General features: G+C 33.5%; 1 protein-coding gene across 4 annotated transcripts in view; it reads right to left on the reverse strand.

Annotated features, from left to right (window-relative positions):
• Positions 1 to 1,911: 1,911 nt before the first annotated feature.
• PTBP2 (polypyrimidine tract binding protein 2) overlaps positions 1,912 to 19,462 on the reverse strand; it is a 77,995-nt gene continuing 60,444 nt past the window's right edge. The window contains exons 9-14 of one of the 4 annotated variants that reach the window (XM_025417541.3): positions 11,844 to 11,998; positions 10,342 to 10,375; positions 9,832 to 9,924; positions 3,845 to 4,061; positions 3,670 to 3,747; positions 1,912 to 3,504 (exon numbers count right to left, since the gene is read on the reverse strand). In XM_025417541.3, coding sequence (XP_025273326.1) covers positions 3,372 to 3,504; positions 3,670 to 3,747; positions 3,845 to 4,061; positions 9,832 to 9,924; positions 10,342 to 10,375; positions 11,844 to 11,998 — 710 coding nt within the window. In that variant the 3' untranslated portion in view covers positions 1,912 to 3,371. The remainder of the gene's footprint in view (positions 3,505 to 3,669; positions 3,748 to 3,844; positions 4,062 to 9,831; positions 9,925 to 10,341; positions 10,376 to 11,843; positions 11,999 to 19,462) is intronic. The other 3 variants (XM_025417544.3, XM_025417543.3, XM_025417542.3) reach the window with 3 other exon arrangements.

Raw genomic sequence — 19,462 nt, forward strand, 5'->3', positions numbered from 1 at the left:
GCAGAATTTATTGCATCCATTTTATAGATGAAAGATATTGAGGCTTAGAAAGTGACTTGTCCTTTGCCTAGAAACTATATGGTAATCCAAACAGAACTAAGGAACAAAGTAAATTTACTGTAATTTGATTAGACTAACCTTATCTTAAAATGCCTCAAAATGTGAGTTAGTATATTCCTAACATAATAAAGAGAATGATATGTTACCCTTCCTGGTTAAGCCAAGATATTCTTAGTGGCTTTCAAATGCTACATTACATTTCTAGCGTTAAATATAAAATTAAATATATATGAACCCATTCTTTAAGTAGGTGCTTTGAAACCCATTTCCAAATCCTAATGTCAAAAAAACAAAACGAAACAAAAAAAACCACAAGTTTTTCTAGCTTAGTCAGAAAAAAAAAAAACAAAAAACTACCTTTCTACATATTCAAGGTAAGGCCTCTATTACGAAGCAACTAAGTCTTAAGAACACTTCACTGTTAGCTAGTTCACTGTAAAAGACTGAGGCATATAATGGTAATGATGATGATGCTGACATTATTTTCACCTAGCACTTCAGCAATTTATACACAGGACAAGGACTCAATTAATTTAATGTACCAAGTTTTAAATATTCTACAATGTCAAAATTACCACTTCACTGACTTAGTGCTTTGGAAGGAAGGCTGTTTGTTACCACAGTGCACTCTAAGAGACTGAAGAATCTCTACCTCCCGGGCAGGAAGAACTTTGGTGTCTGGTCATCCCCCATCAGAGGTACTGTGAACTCTCCCCAGCTCAGCAACTGGAGCAACCCAGTTCCTACACACATTTCAGGACTTCTTCCAACCCAAAGCCAGCCACAAAGAATACTTGAAAGGTAGCTAAACACCTATATTTCAGATATTTCAACCACCACCCAATACTGAGAAAAAAGGTTCACTCAGGAGAAACTTTGCTCAATTACTATTCATTAGCCATGGTATTGGATTTTACATACTTTAGAGGCACATCTGCTGTTGCTTTGAGTGCTTCTGTAGTACAATCCTACTTTAAGAAGAAAAAATATAAGATCGTCTAGCTTCCAAATAACCCCAATGTTCTTGACTCAAATGTAAACAATTGTTTCGCTTACTATATTTTTTTGAGATAACTGAATTGTTGTATTAATATGGCACATTTAAAGTTATTTCCTATTCCTTCATTTGTTTATTCGCCATGTACGAGTTTTGCATAATTCTCAGTTATTTCATAACAAAACAAACCAATGGAACATGTATTAAAGTCTGAAGTTACCTGACACCAATATATATATATATCTATTTTTTAAAAGTAACCAAAAATATGAATAACACAAATAGCCCCCTAACTGAACTCCTTTAAAAAAAAAAAAAAAGTGGAAGTTATAACATCACAAATTACCTGAATGTATCTTCTGCCCACCCAAGACAAAGTTTCTTCCCAATAACACCTAATACCCTTTGTTAAAAATCGCAAGGTAATCTAAGATTAGTAAGAAATCTTTAGCAGACACAAAAGATGAAAGATGAAACTGCAGCAAGAGAGCATGGCAAATCCAAAAGATCTATTAGTGCATAAATCTACTGGAAAAAAAACAACAACAACAAAAGAGATAGAATTAACAAGATACAATAAAAGTTATGTCTTTAAAGCAGTAGATTATAACAGGGTGGGAAATGTTTAATATGTGTCCTCCTGAAAAGCAGTTACTATCTTTTAAATTAAAAAAAAACCAGCTGGTATATTTTCACAGCATCTAGATTTATTTATGGTATAAAGCCATAGAATTATAATATTATTACTCCTTTCCCACCCTGGCAGAGAATAAACATGAATTCAGAAGCACAGTGGAGTGAAAAACAAAGAAGAGGAAAGAGAAAAGGCAGCAGAGAAAGACAGAAAAGGTGAATACAGAGCTACAGAAGTGTTTATTGAGCATGCTACAGAGGTAAGCAGAGTACACACAAAAGGAAATTAAACAACCATCAAACCTCCCAACTTTGTTAGAAAATTAATTTTTAATTGTGCCGCTTTCAAACTATACTGAATTTTACATTTCTAAAGATGTAAAAACTCAACTAATAGAAAATATACATGACCATTCTGTCTACATAGATAACAGAATCTATGAATCTTGAAACTAAGTACATCAATTTCAAAAAGTATTGGTCATTTAAACAGAATCAACAATTCAGATTGACAAGAACTGTTCAAATTAATTTGACCTGTAGATTCTGAGCCATGTTTTTATTAAAGTCAGATCTATTCCTAAATACAAAATATTTTGAAGATTTATTAAAACTGAATATTACAATGCAAGGTAAATTAAGACTAAAGGCACATAAACTTTGGTCCCACCTGGTTGTCAGTTTTAGAAAACTGCCACAAAATTAATCTTCCTGCAAATTTTCGCAGTACACTTTCTTTATCTTTGAAAAATACATGCACCAGTTCCTGAACTAGCTAGACCAGTCTGCACATGCTCAGAAATCCACAACCATATTCCAAATCTTAATTACAAACTAAGGATGGCAATATATATTTAAATGCACGTAAGTCATGTCAACTTCAAAAACATCTACGAAAAATATTCAGCCACAAACAAGACATTACTTAGTGCTGACATTTATATGATACGTCCCACAAGAGTGTGTACAAAAAGGTTAAGATTCCACAATGCTTTCCACGTAGGGCTCAAACTTACAGAAATCACTTTGTTGTCTTAAGAAATTAATACTCTGCATCTTGTTAATTTTAACTAATGCCTACATTCATAACTGAATCTAGACCAGAATTGTGAGATACAAAAGGCCAATGTTTTTTTAAAGCAATAAAGCCTAAGGTAGTAAAAACTAAAAAATGCTGCTTTAATTCTTTCAGTATCATGTATCTTATTTGATTAAATAGAAAGAAATGTGACAAGCCAATAATTCAAAATAAGTTCCAAGCAGGAGAAACAAAAACTTAACCTTTTTACACACCCCTGCCTAAACATATTGTAATTCCCATATAACAATGTGCCCTAGACAACCAATTCCTTTTACCTAGTAAATGCACAATAGCAACACTAGTTTTCCTTTTTAAGGCACGTATGTCAACTAAGTTGAAAAAGGAAAGTATAATTAAACTAAAATTATAAACAGACAATAAAAATGGCCTACCTATAGAACAGATGAAATACAGCAGTTAACAACTCTGCCTTTATGTATGCCATTTCATTTTATAACCAAGGAATGATAACAGCATGGAAAAAAAAAGGAAACAACAACAACAACAAAAAAATCAAACTCTGGTCCCCACTTTTCTGAACAGTCAATAGGTGATGACACCAAACAATGTGATACACCCTCAATCTTCACCTCCCCCTTTTTAAATTGTTGACTTGGAGAAAGACACTCTCAGATGATGGTTTTCACCAAGGTTGTAATTATGAAGATCAATCAAGGCCTGGATAGCTTCTTCCACTGTTGCCATCTGAAGAAGAGCCATTTTGTGATCTCTTCTGAAACAAAATTATGAAATTAGATACTTCATAAAAATTAGGAAGTGCTTAAATACTTGAATTTCACCTATTCCAGAATTAATTTCATAAACAAAAAAGATAAAAACTACTTGAAGAAAACTTTTTGTCAAAGTCACTAATTTAGAGACAAGAAAGCTTGCTTACTGAAAAAACTTAAATGCTTTCACAGTGCCCCCAGTGTTAGCAAACAGTGTTCGTAGATCCTCTTCTGCTACCGAAGGACTAGGAAAATTGGATGGAAAAAAAAGAAGATTAATAATAAATTTTATGTTTTATTTCTATAATGTATACCCTTAGAAAACTCTAGCTTAGTACTTACGGGATATTGGATAGGTGAAGGGTTGCAGAAGGAGGAAAAATGTTCTGAAAATTTTTGGATCCAGGTTTCTTAAAACGATGCAATGGGGAATTACCAAAATCCTTTGTTAGCCCTTGATCATCAAGTCCCTCTCGAGGTAGTTGTACCGTCTGATGTTTAGACAGAGTAACACGAATAATTTTACCATACATTTTCTGTCCATTAAGATGGTTCATGGCTGTAAAAAGAAAAAAATGCCTATTAAAAAAATATTAACACAGTTCAAAGCAAAATAATTTTTAGAATAGTTAAAATAACTGAATTCTATGATTTTTAAATAAATGGCAAGTTTATAACAGCCACTGACAAGATGATTTAAATTTATTTGCACTAAACAAGTATTTTGACAAAAAAGTTCGTTTCTTTCATAAAATGTAAATCCTGATTATGAATCTCTCTCTTCCTTGCCAATCCTGATAAATCATAAACTTAGTTGCTGAATAAACTTAGTACTTATCTATAAAACTTTTTCTCCCTTCTGCCCCATAACCTAATTCCCAAGTCCTACGATACTCTTCTTACTCCTAATTATCCCTCAATACAGCTCTCCATTCTCTGCTTTACACTGTCACAATGTTTTGACCTGCAAAACTGTTGGACTTTGCTCTACTTTTCTCCAATCCATTCTATTACACATAGCAGCTGGATGAGCCCTATAAATTGCAAATCTGATGTCATTACCTGCTTAAAATCGTTAAGGTCAGATCAGACTAGGAAAGGCAAAAACCATGTTAAAGAATAAAATCTCCCCAGCCTCTTTGAACATACTTCTTGAGGATGTACAACAATACCAACTACTTTGTTAGTAGTGCTGATAATCAAGTAGTAAGAACCATCCTACCCCCTCATGGAACTTATAGATTTTAGTACTATACTTCTTTGCACTTTAAGTTAGAACTACATAAAACCTATCTCCTTAAAGTGCTAGTTTTTCTTACCTTTAGCCCTGTATGCATGCTGATCTATACCAGTTTCCCATCTTGTTCATTATCCCTCCTAGCCTTTCTCATCATTCTCTGGAAAGGCCTTCCCTTCACCCTTTACTTCTTTTTAAAATTTATCACAATTTAATTATCTAAATCCTCCTTCCCACTGCAAAGTATATGAAGGCAGGAACCACGGTCTCTATCCCAGCACACAGCACAGTGCCTAAACACAGAACATTACATACCTAATTCTTGAAGTAACAGTTGGGTTATTTTTAAGCTAAATGAACTGGCCTGAGATTACAGAACAGTTCTCTACGTTTCACATTTTACTCACTAGTCAGAACAACTGAAGACCATTTCGTAAGCCATATACTTTAAACTGGACGTCTGATTTGACTACTCAAAGTATTAGAGTATTAACAGTAGAGAGATAAAGGCAATATGGAAGAGCAGGGAAATGAGAATAAAACCCCTACTCTCAAAATGTTTTTTGATTAGTATACTGCAGCACATAGTCTGATACCAGAGATACACAGAATTTATTAAACCCATGCATCTTATCATACTTACCTGTATAGAACATAAATCAGTTAAATATAAAACAGGTCTGAAAAGGAAAATGCTATGAAAGTATAAGGTACAATTCAGAAAAGAACCAACAGTATTTTCTTTTTTCACTTGTAGCTTCTCTAATTTGTAAAAACAAGCTTACTCTTCCTGACTGTTTTTACTGTAGTGTTATATATTTGTAATGCTTTTTTCTTAGTTTTTTTTTTTTTCAACCGAGGCGAACAGAAAAAAATCATCTCTCAGGCCTGAATTCTTTCTCACTAGTTCTACTGCGTTTCACACATACTTCTAAATTTTCACTTACAAAATTCAATTCAATTACTCATAGACATGGTATATAAGCTATTATAAAACTTACTTGAATTACAAAACATTTTTAAAGTTCTATCATTCTATTACTTATGATAAAGTACTCTTAGCTCATACAAATGCATTATAAGGAATGAATTTAGGGAATAAAGTGGTATAAGGAAGCACACTGTTATAAAGAATGCTTAGTTCAGCTTTGTAAAGTTATGAAAAGATTGCACAATCAGCTGAGCTGTGATACACTGAAGGGTGAAAATAACAATAAAAAGTCCTAGGGACAGTACCTGTACCAAGAGGAGATGGATGATAGAGAAATGGGATTAAAATAAAGCAAAATAACCAGAGAGCTACCTCTGGAAATAGGTAATGAGAAGTATTCTAGTCATCGGACTTGACAAAACAATTGGAATCTCAAATGGATGAGGGCTGAAGAAGAGGGGTTGAGTGTGACAATTTCTAAACACTTTTTTTAAAAAAAGCTTGTCAAAAACTGAAGCAGACATAATGATTAAACAAGAAACAGTAGATTATTTGAACTACTAATTTAAGATGAACCAAGTTTAAATAACAGGACTCTGATATCCTGAAACTGGTTACAAGAAATACGGTGTAAATGGACAAAGCCATCAATGATAAAAGAGGAAAAGGCCAATGTTGCACAATGGAAATGGCACTTTTGTTTGAATGTAATTGTTTACTTTTCCCTTTATCTCTGAAGAAGGTATTAATGGGGGCGTCTGGGTGGGGCTCAGTGGGTTAAGGGTTCTGGGGTAGAGCCCCATGTCAGGGCTTCCTGCTTCACCCCCTCCCTCTGCTGCTCCCCCTGCTTTATTTATCTTTCAGAAAAATAAATAAAAAAAAATAAAGAAAATAAAGAAATGTTTACCAAAAAAAGATATGAATGAATAACAGTATATACAGGAGAAGTTTATAATTCCGAGTATTATTTGTGTTGTCTCTCACTTTTTAAAAAATCAAGTTCAATACTCACTTGTCTATTTTATTAATTTATTCAAAGACCCACCTTCTAGCTCTGTTTTTTCTCTTAAGTGTCTTCTATACCAGTGATTGCTAGTCTTATCTTTATTATTATCCTTTCCTTGGGTTTATACCATCATTCTTAAAGTTAACCTCCTGTCAAAACACCACTTTCACTGTACTACACATATCTAATTTGTAAGTACTTTCATTATCATTTTAGTTTTAAGTATTCTAAATTCTCATTAAAGTAACTTCCTCGATCCATGAGATATTAGGAAATTCTAAATGTATCTTTTTGTTATTAACTCAAATTGTGCAACAGAGAATAGAATATATGTTACTTACTCTCTGCTTTACTGAAGCCTGCTTTAGTAAATGTTCCCCAATGTACTTAAAAAACAGTGTTAAGTGTGTAGTTCTATACATGTGTAATTTTAAGGTAACTGTATCTTTGTTGTATTATGTCTGCCTGACTTAATTCAGAAAGGTGTGTTGGGATCTCTCCCTATAAAAGAAGATTTCCTCAAGAGTCCCTCTAGTTCTATCTATTCATTTATGATTGATATATTTTGAGGCTATTTCATTAGGGGCATCCCCCCAAACATACACACACCAAAAACTCTTTTTATCTTCCTGGTGATCTAAATTTATCTTTTATATATATATCCCTTTTCTTTCAACCTTTCCACATCCTTGTGCTTTTTAAGTTTCTCGCAACCAGTTAAAAAAAAAAAATCAGATCTGACAACCTATCTTTTGACTGATGCACTTACTCCTTTACATTGTTGTTGCTATTATTACTGGTGCATAGGGACTTAGATTCTATCATAAATTTTAAATTTATTATTTCCTGGGGATCCCTAGGTGATCCTGGAGTCCTGGGATCAAGTCCTGCATCAGGCTCCCTGAGTGGAGCCTGCTTCTCTCTTTGCCTGTGTCTCTGCCTCTCTATCTCTCTCTCTCTCTCTCTGTGTGTCTCATGAATAAATAAAATCATAAATAAATAAATAAATAAATAAATAAATAAATAAATAAGTAAGTAAGTAAGTAAGTAAGTAAGTAAGTAAGTAAGTAAGTAAATAGTTTCCCCATTATATTCCATAACATTTGCTATTTCCCTCCTTGCTAATTCCTCTTGGGAAGGAAGATCTCTTGAAATCTTTTTGTGAGAGAGATAACTTAGTAGATCAAGGACTATTATGAAGAACTAAGTAACTTTACTTTTGAGAAAGCAGCTATACATTAAATAAAAACCAGTTTAACATGAAAAAACTACTACTCCTTGGGATTTTATCAGAATTCTGTTAAAGGTCATTTTAAAATAATACACAAATTATTCTTAAAACATCCAATTTAACATGGCCTCCAAGGTTTGCAACAATCTCATTCACATTTAAACCCATAGTATCTTTTAATTCTCCTTATTTCCCCCATACTATGTCCTAGGCATTAAAAAACAAAAAACAAAAAAACCTGCCTATATCATGAAATGAGTTATTTCCAAATAGAGTCCTATGAAAACCAAAAGGAAAATAGGGCCCAAAAATAAAGCATATTACATTTTCAAATGTCTCACTAATTTTTTCAATATTAAAGGCATCAATGGTATGAGTGCGTATTTTTAGAATCATAAGGATTTCAAAAAAGCAAAATCTAGCCATGAGAAATAATTTACTGTAAAATAGTTTAAACACTGTAAATCATGTCAAAGCTTTATTTCAAAGATCTTAAGTTTGCAAATCTTTTACCCCTGCTTTTTATAAGTACTATTATGCATTGAACTGTGTTCTCCCAAAAGTCCTATACTGAAGCTCTAATCCTGCAAAATGACCATCTGAAGACAGGGACTTTAAGGGAGATAATGAAAGTTAAATGAGGTCATAAGGATGAGGCCCTCATCTAATTAGACTAGTGTCCTTATAAGAAGACAGAAGGACAGAAGTCCTTAAATAGTCCTTACATAAAAAATATCCAGAAAAGCTTGGTTAAATTCTACCTCAGGTACTTCCCAACCATAACCACTATATATCCTTTATATGAGGGTAATACCCCCACAGCTCCCATACTGATGAGAAAAAAAAATGAAACAGTTGAGAAAGCTTTGTTAAATGCTTCTTACAACGTATATAAAAACAATGGCCATGACTACCTCTACCAGAGCACACACAGCAAAAGAAGAAAAGATTTACTAGGCATCTAGGACCTGATTAGCACTCTTTATTTATATATCTTTCATTAAAGATGGGTATCTCCATTTTAAAAAGTGAAGAGCCAGATGTATAGTTTTATGTGTTGTCTGAGCTACCATGACAGTTGGTAAGAAACAAGAAAATTCAAACTTTCCAAAGACCAAATATATCATACCGTTCAAGTCTGTGAATTTCATTGGGTGTAATAGCAAAAATACAGTCCTTACATCAAAAGTGACAAATTTCAAAAAAAAAGTGAAAGCAACCAATTTGAGCCATCATCATGCCCAAATCTCAATGAACAGAATTATAAGCTAAGAACATAATATTTACAGTCGTATCACATTGTGAATACATAGCTGTATACCATATTTATGCGATCTGACTTCGTGTATAGAATCAAATGATACATTCTTATTAACGTAAATATTTAATGGAAGTATAATGGACTTAAGTACATTTTAAAATTCCAAAAGGGATTAACACAACAGCCTGTCTAGCACAAGTTCTTCATTCTGTAAAAAATCTGGTATCTCTAAAATACATTTTCCATGTGACTCATTTTCCATTTTCCAATACTAGGTTTAGACAAATATTTTGAATTAAAATTTCACATTAATCAGGATTCCATGGACTATATATGAACAGTTACCTTCTATTACAGGGAGTAAGCAGGAAAGAAAGATACTAAGGATCTTTAATATAAACGCTACCCTTCTTATGTGAAACGATTACTACAATTTTGGAGGCCAAATCTTCCATTAGATTGTACTTGAGGATTGTTAAGAGGACAGGAGAAAATACAAACATGGTCATCGTGTATAAATATGTTAAAATATGAAAATTAACATGACATTTTGAACCCGGCTATCAAAAAAAAAAAAAAAAAAGAATCACTTACTGCCATAATAGGGTTTGTTTTTATTAACAGATTTAAAGATGTAATAGATAACACATAGTTTAATCTTACCAAGTTGTGATTGGTTTCCATCAGCCATCTGTATCAGAGCACTGTCTTTCTTATTGTACAAAATCTTCACACGCTGCACATCTCCATAAACACCTTTTTTGGAGCCACAGAGAGGTAATCCAAAAATGGAATTAATTTTACATGCAAGTCAGCTCAAGATTATCTTTCTGACATATTAATGAAACATTCAGACATCAACATGATCACGCATTCAAACTCATCATTCTCACAAATGAATAAAGAAGATCAAGATTTTGAACAGTGAATTTTGAAAAGAATAACTTTTGATAAACCCTCAAAGCTATGTGAATGATATTAAATTAAAGACCATGCAAAATAAATCAGCATGCATTAAAACAAATTTTGTGTCTATGGAGAGTTTTAAATAGCAAAGAAAAATAGCAAAAGATTTACTATTCAACTTTAAGCCAAAGTGCTAGCTACAAATAAGAATTAAGGTGAAACAAAAATCAAATCAATAATAAAAGTATAGTGCTAACAATAACATACCGAAGAGGGTAAACAGACTTTGGGGCGTAACCATCTTTAGAAGGAGAGAAGAGCAAGCAGCGTAAGACAAGAAGAGAGAAGAGTCGAGGAAGAGCGGAGATGAACAGATCATCCATAACGAAGGGTGGTTCCCGCAGAATGGTGAGGTGGTCATGGATCATGGTTCAAGGCGGTTAATTGGGGCAAGTTGGTCCGAGGAACATTTGTTCAAGCACAGAAGCATGAACATAGGGAATGGAGACAGGGAATGAAGACAAGGACAAGGAAAATAAAGGATAAGACAGGGAAGGGAATGGGCATTTGGGAAAAGACAAGGAAAGGGAAGGTGAACACACAGGGGAAAAGGATGAAATGGGGAAGGGAAACAGCAATGCAGAAGAAAAAAATAAGGAATTGGGGAACAAAAAAAAAATAAAATATAGGTCAGTACATAGGAAATGCAGGAATTTGGTCAGAAAATGGTTGGTTTATGTACTGTACAAGAAAAACTGAGTAAAATGTAGTCATCCAAGACAAATATGGGTAAAGTACATCTATATCAAAGAGTAAATTACAGCATTTCATCTCAACATAGGGAAGGAAAAGCATGCACAGGAATTTTAAACTTTGAACTTTAACTGCATAAGCATGGCTGGTTATGAAATGCAGGCAAAATTCTTAAAAGAAAAACAAAGGCACTCTGATTCAAACATTTTAGCATGCAGAACTGTGAATGACAATAGTATTAAATGATAAAATAAGCTTAATGTTCGTATTAACAGAGGCCAATTAAAAATGAAACAAATATTCAAATTAGACATTGTAAACTGATACACTGAGCTTCCCACATTTCATACCAGCTTTCATAGCAATCAAAATAAAATATACCAGACATAAAATGTACAACTAAAGAAAATAACTCAGCAATAAATTTTATTTAACAAGGGGGGAGGGGATAAAGTTGAAAAATATTTTTAGAAGACAATGACTAATAACTGCAAAGAAAAAATTACTAAGAAAGACTGGAAGAGTGCCTCGTCAAGATCTTTGGAAGAACCTTCAAAGAAAAATGTATTAGAGTAGTTCACATAAAATAAGATTTAAAAAAATGCAATGACACATAAGCATGAAATGAACAAGCAAATAATTAGAAAAGGCAAAGAACAAAATTGTTTTACAGTTAAAATCTGCAAATTAGATCACATTTGCCTTTGAGAACAACAAAAAGAAAAAGCCATACTATAGTACTTCACCATATTTTTCTTAGGAAAAATAGGTAGTTACATTAAAAATAATAATAATAATAATTATAATAATAATTATATATATAAAAAGAGATATGACTAAGGAAATATTACCTAAACAAGTACATAGATTTTATTCAGAAGTAGAAACATACAGAAAATACTTTGACTAATGAATGTACATAAAAAGAAAGGCAAGTGCAAAATGAAATAAACATGAGAAACTTTCACAAATGAAATGGAGTTAAAGAATAAACATTAGAAAATTATTTTACTAACCTCTTCATTTAAATTGCTAACCAACAGGACTGTATTGCCACCAGCTGAGACTCCAGGCATACCCACTCGGCCAGCAGCAGCTGCAGCAGCTGCTGCAGCAGCATTTGGAATAGCCAAAGGACTCAGAGCTCCTGGAACAGCTGCAACAGGAAGCCCTAATTTTAAAATAAAGCATATTTTACGAAACACACACAAGTCGTTTACAAAAACCAATTTAAGCACGATGGCTGCATGGCTTAGGGCTGACCATTCCAAATGGTTCCTGAAAATTAATTTTTATAACGTTTAGAAAAACGGTTTGCTGATAATATAGCAATTAGAGAAAATTAACTGGTTATCAATGAAATCATTAAATATTAGGGCTAAGGTACATACCTGTAGTATGTTAAAAAATTAAATATACAATATTCCATTTCCTATGGAAAAGCAAAGCATAAAGAATGATATTTCTAAGTCAGAAACTTGAAAAATTCACTTCCATGGTTTACAGCAAGAAATCACATCCAAAATAAATATCATCTTCAACAGTAACTCAACACTTTTTTAGACAAGTGCTATCTTCTTCATAAACTCACTTGAAATCAGACAATTACAGCTTCTGAAACACATATCGTAAGTTCTTCAGCTCTTGGAGACACATCACCCTGAATTATTTAATTCATTCAAATGACCTGAAGAAAACCTTACCAAAGTTTGTTTGCCTTAATTTCACACTCATGTAGTTGTAACACACACACAACAAATTTCTCAAATTTCCCCAGTAGGAAGATTGAGAAAACGTCACTGTATCATGCATGCTTTCTCTTTCAGTCTTTTCCTTTCCCCTACCAGTTTTAACATTTCTTTATTTCTATTGTTGTTTTCCAGTCTGTTGTTTAAAATATGCTAATCATTTGCTCTCTAGAGAGAATTCTTTTGTCTCACCATCTTTTATTCACATTCTAATTAAGAATAAACTCAAAATCCTTCCATCCCTTCAATTCTTACATACCAGCTTATATTTCAATAAATGTTAGTTCACTAATGAAATGAATTGTATTTTTCTCCTTCCCATTAAAAAGAAACAACCAACCTACATGAAGTTAATTCATGACATACCTGTATAGAAATGGCCCTTAGGACTGTTGTCCCGTAAGTTCATGTTTTATTTCTTCTTTTCTCTTTCCACCAGCCTTCTTGTGTATGTCAAAAGGATGTGCTTGTTGCCTTTGGTTTCAGGTATCTTAATATTTTAGCCAAGTTTTTTTTTTTTTTAATCTTTTTACTTTATAGAAACTATGATGATCTTTCATTGATAGTCTGAAGGGTTAAGATTCACAAATCTTAATCTCTTCAGTTTCTAACTTACAAATTTTCCCCCTCCAATTTCTTATCTCTTCTCTATGAGCAGTTCAACAGTGGAATTATATTTGTTGCAATCTTTCTGTGGATGAGCTTACTTTAGTACTTTCTACCCACTTTTCGAGATTCCTTTTTTTCTTCTTTCTCCATTTTCTTTTTTAGATTTTACTCTTTGTTACGGAAAATAGTCAACATAAAAAAAGAGACACTAGAATAACAAACCATCACGCTGGTTTAACAATTATTAACTCATGGTAGTGGTGGCCAATTTTCATTCATTTTAATTATTATTTATTTTTTCAACAATTTTATTTTAAAAGTAAATCCAAGAAACAAGGATCTAATATTAAAGGAAAACTTCTCATGTCTTTAGTAGTCTTTGATGCCTTTTTGGATCCACCAGTGTGGATCTTTTTAACCAATTATTCTACAGCATTACAAACTTCCAGTAAATACCATAGCTCTCATTATACTTTATAGGTTACTTCCATTTAACATTTAAAAGATATCTTAATTTGCTGCCAATGACAAGTATACAGACATATTTCCCGTTCTTAGACATGCACTCACAGTATTGTTTCTTCATACTCTTAGAAAATGACCCCTCCTCGTCCTTTCTTTAAATATCATTCCTTCAGTATTTTCAGATAGTTGTGGCTCAATGTACATAGCAATCAACTAAAGCTGTTATTGTGCTGTTATTGTAAATAAACACAATTATTCAATCGTGGCAGAAACTCCAGATTAGGCATTACACTGTCAAATCATTCCCTTGTTTCACTACTCTTCAACAGAAAAAGTAACTTAAAAATTTTGTTAAGTTGCTTGGTCTTAATGGGATCCAGTCCATGGCCCCAAACACCAATGACAATACAGGGCATGCAGAAGAAAAAAGTTCAGTATCAATCCTCAAATTCTCTTTTAAGAATAAAAGATTTTTTTTTTAAATCTAAGAAGACATTTGAGCATCTCTTTTCCACAATAAAAAATTAAGTCAGTTTAATTTCTGGTTTCATTTTCAACTTACCAAACGATTTTCAGGGTAGACTAACCCCCCAAAAATTAACTGAACAATTAATTGTTATTAGTTACCAAAATTCATCTAAAAAATTTCCTAATTCCTAGCATTTTCTCTGTACATCTCAACTCTTATCACCATCTTCTGTTTATTAAAATACTTGAAAATCCTGAACTTCGTATCCCCATACTGAAAAAGCTTTTAATCTTTTTGGTCTCACCCCTTTACACTCTTAGAAAATTACTGAGGACCACAAAGAGCTTTTGTTTATTTGGGGTATATCAACTGATATTTAACACACCAGAAACAAAAAATCAAGAACTTTTATTTAAAAAAAAAAGAACATATGATCACATAGTCTATTATCTATTAGCCTTCAGACTAACATATGGTAGTGAAAGTAAAAGTCGAAAGACAAATAACATTTTAATATTGTCATGAATACAGTTTTGACTTTGTTAGAGCCGGAGAGATCTCCAGATACTTTGTGAACCACTGCCATGTATATTCGGTATGATGTATGTATGTTTCTCAAGAAATACTAAGGAATTAAAAAAAAATTATTCATTCCAAAGAAAATGCTGTAATATAAATGGGTATATTTTTTTTAACGTGAGACATTATCAAGATTACACACTACTGACACTTTCAGAATTAAGTTCTAAGTCCTTGTTATACTCATCTTTCCCTGTTGACATTTCAAGAAAAATTATTAATTCATGAAATATAAAATACCAATTTACCTAAATTTGATAGATTAAACGACAGTCTAAGTTTAATACTTCATTTTTGCAAGAAAGCGTCTTCTGAAATACATCTCTACAATGTCAATATATAATTCAACCACCTCATGAAAAACTTCACCGTATCCAAAGGTGATAGAAAATTTGTTCAAAGAAACTTTAAATATTAAAGGCAATGGTTTTTGAAATACTTTTCTTCTTGAAATCTGAGTTTAAAACGGGGGTAACTTGGCACAATATTATTCAAAACATCAAGACATCATGGAAAAATGATCACTGAGAATTAAGAGAAATGAAATTAATTTAAAATGGTAGCTGAAAATGAAAAGTCTGGAGTCTTTTTTGGTGTGATAGATCTGAAAGATGTTTTACAAATTTATCTATGATTTTTTAAAAATTTATTCACATGAGAGAGAGAGAGAGAGAGAGAGGAAGGGAGAGAGAAGGCAGATACACAGGCAGAGAGAGAAGCAGGCTCCGTGCAGAGAGCCCGAAGTGGGATTTGATCGATCCCAGGACTCCAGGATCATGCTCTGGGCTGAAGGCAGGCACTCAACTGCTGATAGGTGTCCCTATCTATGATTTTTAATAAAGTTTATATTTTAGATTTACAGAAAAAATGAAGATTCTACAGAGTTCCTATATAACCTGGGTCCTTTCCTTTTCCCTCTATTATTAACATTGTATTAGTATGGTGTTACTGTTACAATTAATCAGCCAATACTGACATATAATTATTAACTAAAGTCCACACTTTGTCAGATTTCTTTGGTGTTTATCTGTCCTTTTTTTGTTCCAGGATCCCATAGTACATTTAGTCATGTCTCTTTAGGCTCCTCCTGACTATGACCTTTTTATCCATGATTTTTAAAGATGCAGAATTGGTTTTGTAACTTCATTTCACATTCTAAAACTTGTATCCAAAGTTGATTGAATTTCTTTTGGTCTTACTTCTTTACCCTGCTCAAGACATGTGGTAGTTGTCTCACATACTTCTGATTAGAGGATAGGTGGTGGGACTTTGAGGCTCTTTCTAACTCATAAAAGTACAGGGGCTTGGGTGGGGAGAACGGTTTTTACATTTTATTTCCTGACTTGAAACTAAGTTTCACTTTTGACAATAATGACAAACACTATTATTCTTTCCTGAAACAATCCATTCCTCCTCTTGTACCACCTTCCTTTCTTTATTTTGCCTGCTGGAATCCATTCTCTTTTCTATCATTAACAAATAGCATTTTTATTCAATCTGTTCCTTAGAGAAACTTTTTAATTAAAGGCTTGCTTTATCCTAATGAAACTTTTCCTATAACCCTCTCAAATAGTCATTTTTTATCTTCATAAACCCTTCCCCAAAGGAAAGAAAAAGGATATATTATTCATCATTCTACCCTACCACCCAATGTTACTTTCAGACTGCAGTCCCACCACCATCAATTAAGACAGATTCTTCATCCAATCATTTCTCATCATCAAAAGAACCATCGGATTACTGGGACATTTCTCTCATTACAGAAAGACTACATACAGCACCTGGCTTTATTTCTTCCTTCTCTCCCAGACCCTGTCATCAACCTATGATATGTCAAACACTCTTGGCTCAAAATTTCTTTAAAACTTCTACTTTGACAATTTTTACATCAATCCATTTTAGCAACTTCTCTTGCTACATCTTTGAGTTTTCTTTCTCTTTTTGTGTTTTGCCATTCATTTCTGCTTTCCCAACATTTTCCCATCTTTCTTAATTCTCCTATTCCATGCAATTACTGAACCCACTTTTGGGCTTTATGCTAATTCTGTTTTTTCTTGGCTTGACTTTATTTACAATGTAGCCTAAGTGTTTTTTTGATGTTCTTCAGCGCCAGGCTTGGATAAATCCAATCTTGTATTTTTGCTAAGCTTTCATCTAGGTAAGTATTAAAGTAAAAATATTCCAATTTTAGTACATGTGCTGCCGAAGTGAGCACTAGAGTGAAAACACATACACACCCCAAAACTGATTCCATAAACATTTTGCTATTTAAATCTAACGTTAGCCGATTTTGGAGTCTACTTCCAAGGGTTCCCTACAAATTTACGAGATTTATGTCCCACATCCTACTCTCAATCTTGTTATATTCATAAAGTCTGAGAATGGCATCAGAATTCCCTCAAAATTTTCTACCAACTTCAAAAGTCCTTTCTTTCATCTGTTCCCCCCTTTTCCTTTCTTCATAAAAACACAGAATGGTGAGAAGAAAAGAATATGGGCTACATAACTGATGACTTCAGTTCTGGCTCAGCTCTGCCCCTACATTTTCCTTCCCCTACATTTCTATAAGAGCTTGCTAATCCTTTCCAGTTCTTCATTATGATCCTCAACAAGTACCTTTCTATTTTCTAGGCCTTGGCATTTTCACTATACATTCAATTCTAGGACTGAAGCTAGCCTTAAAAATAAATACTAGGGGTGACTGGGTGGCACAGCTGGTTAAGCATCCAATTCTTGGTTTTGGATCAGGAGATGAACTCAAGGGTGTGAGATTGAGCCCTGTGTTGGGCTCCATGCTCAGTGAGCAGTTTGCTTGAGATTCTCTCTCCCTCTCCCCTTCCCACTTGTGCTCTAAGTCTCCCCCAAAATCCCACAAAAAACAAATACTAGTTAATATGAAATGAGCATTCATTATATGCCAAGCACTATACAAACTATACTTATTAACACATTTAATACTCATAATACCCTTGTAACACTGTCATTATAACCACTACACATGGGGAGGCTAAGACAGTGAAGCTAAGATGAATTCTGAACTCATGACACCTGGATCTGGAGCCCATACAATTATACACAGTCCCTCAATACAACCATTTCTCAACTACATTCCATTTCTCTTTCCTTTTTTTTATAGTACACTTCTTCAAAGAGTAATAAATGCTTTCTTATCATATTTATACCCTTTAATCCATCATAATTTGATTTATACCCACCTTCATGAATAACCTTATGGGAACTACTGAACTGAGTAGGAACTTTTAATTTTAATGCTATTTATCTCATCCCTAAGTTTAATTTTTCCCACAATATAATTGTGCACTGCTTAAGTTTCAATTGTAATTTCAAGCCATTGATCCTCTTGCCCTCTTACACCTAAAGAATCTTAAGCCAAGCTTTTAAAATATCACACCTGTTTTTCCAATTCACAAGCTCACAGAATTTCCTACTACCCAGTGGACTTCTCCACAAGTTTAATTCTTTCTTCCTTCCTTCCTTCCTTCCTTTTTTCTTTCTTTCTTTCTTTCTTTCTTTCTTTCTTTCTTTCTTTCTTTCTTTCTTTCTCTTTTCTTTTCTTTTCCTTTTTTCTTTCTTTCCTTCCTTTCTTTCTTTCTCTTTCTTTCTTTCTTTCTTTCTTTCTTTCTTTCTTTCTTTCTTTCTCTTTCTTTTTCTTTCTTTCAGATTGATTTATTTATTTATGATAGACATAGGGAGAGAGAGGGGGGCAGAGACAGGAGGAGGGAGAAGCAGGCTCCATGCCGGGAGCCTGACGTGGGACTCGATCCTGGGACTCCAGGATCGCACCCTGGGCCAAAGGCAGGCGCTAAACCGCTGAGCCACCCAGGGATCCCCAGTTTAATTCTTTCTAAGTACTTGTATCAATAAGATGCCAAGTACTATTACCTTTATGTTTTTTTTCCATGTATTTGTCTCTTTTATTCTCATGTCCCCAGTTTAGATTCCCAACTGTATTTTATTTAGACTAATAGTCTCCACTATACTCCCTTGGCTAACAACAGTTCTAAGATTTTGTCTCAAGTTCTTTCTGGTACCACTGCCTTTCACAGTTTACCAATTACCCTATGGCTTAATCATAACTCAATGTTGTCCTCCCTAAATGTGATATATACTTTCTCACATCTGCTCACACTAATTTTTATTCTTTTTAAGAATATATTTATTCATTCATGAGAGGCACAGAGAGAGGCAGAGACATAGGCAGAGGGTGAAGCAAGTTCCCTGTGGGGCAGCTTGATGCAGAACTTGATGACCTGAGCTGAAGGCAGACAATCACTGAGCCACCCAGGCATCCCTTTTTATTTGTATCCAAATCAAATGGCCATAAAACATTCCCAATATCTCCTTCAGATGAATCTCACTGTGTATCTCATTATGCTCTAATACCACACCAACTCTGTTACAGATTTCACTTTGCCTCAAATTAGAGCTACTCAGATGTTTGCTGCTTCCACCAGATTGTAAATCAAGTTATAGAACCTTGTAATTCTGAATCTCTGCAGTGCCTAGCACAGTGCTAAAATGACTGCTGGATAAGTCAATGAATGAATTAACCAGGATGTCACTGACATGAGGCAGAATCCATTCAGGGCTATGAAATGCTCATGCCAAATACTTAACAAAGTTATGGGAATATCTAGAAAGCAGGGCATATAGGAAAGGTACTCAGAGAGTAACACCTTTAAATTGAAATCAAGATCAACAGGCACAAAAAAAAAAAACCCCACAAAAAAATCACAAAAGCTAA

This window comes from Canis lupus, chromosome 6 (assembly GCF_003254725.2).
Source record: "Canis lupus dingo isolate Sandy chromosome 6, ASM325472v2, whole genome shotgun sequence".
Lineage (NCBI taxonomy): Eukaryota > Metazoa > Chordata > Mammalia > Carnivora > Canidae > Canis > Canis lupus.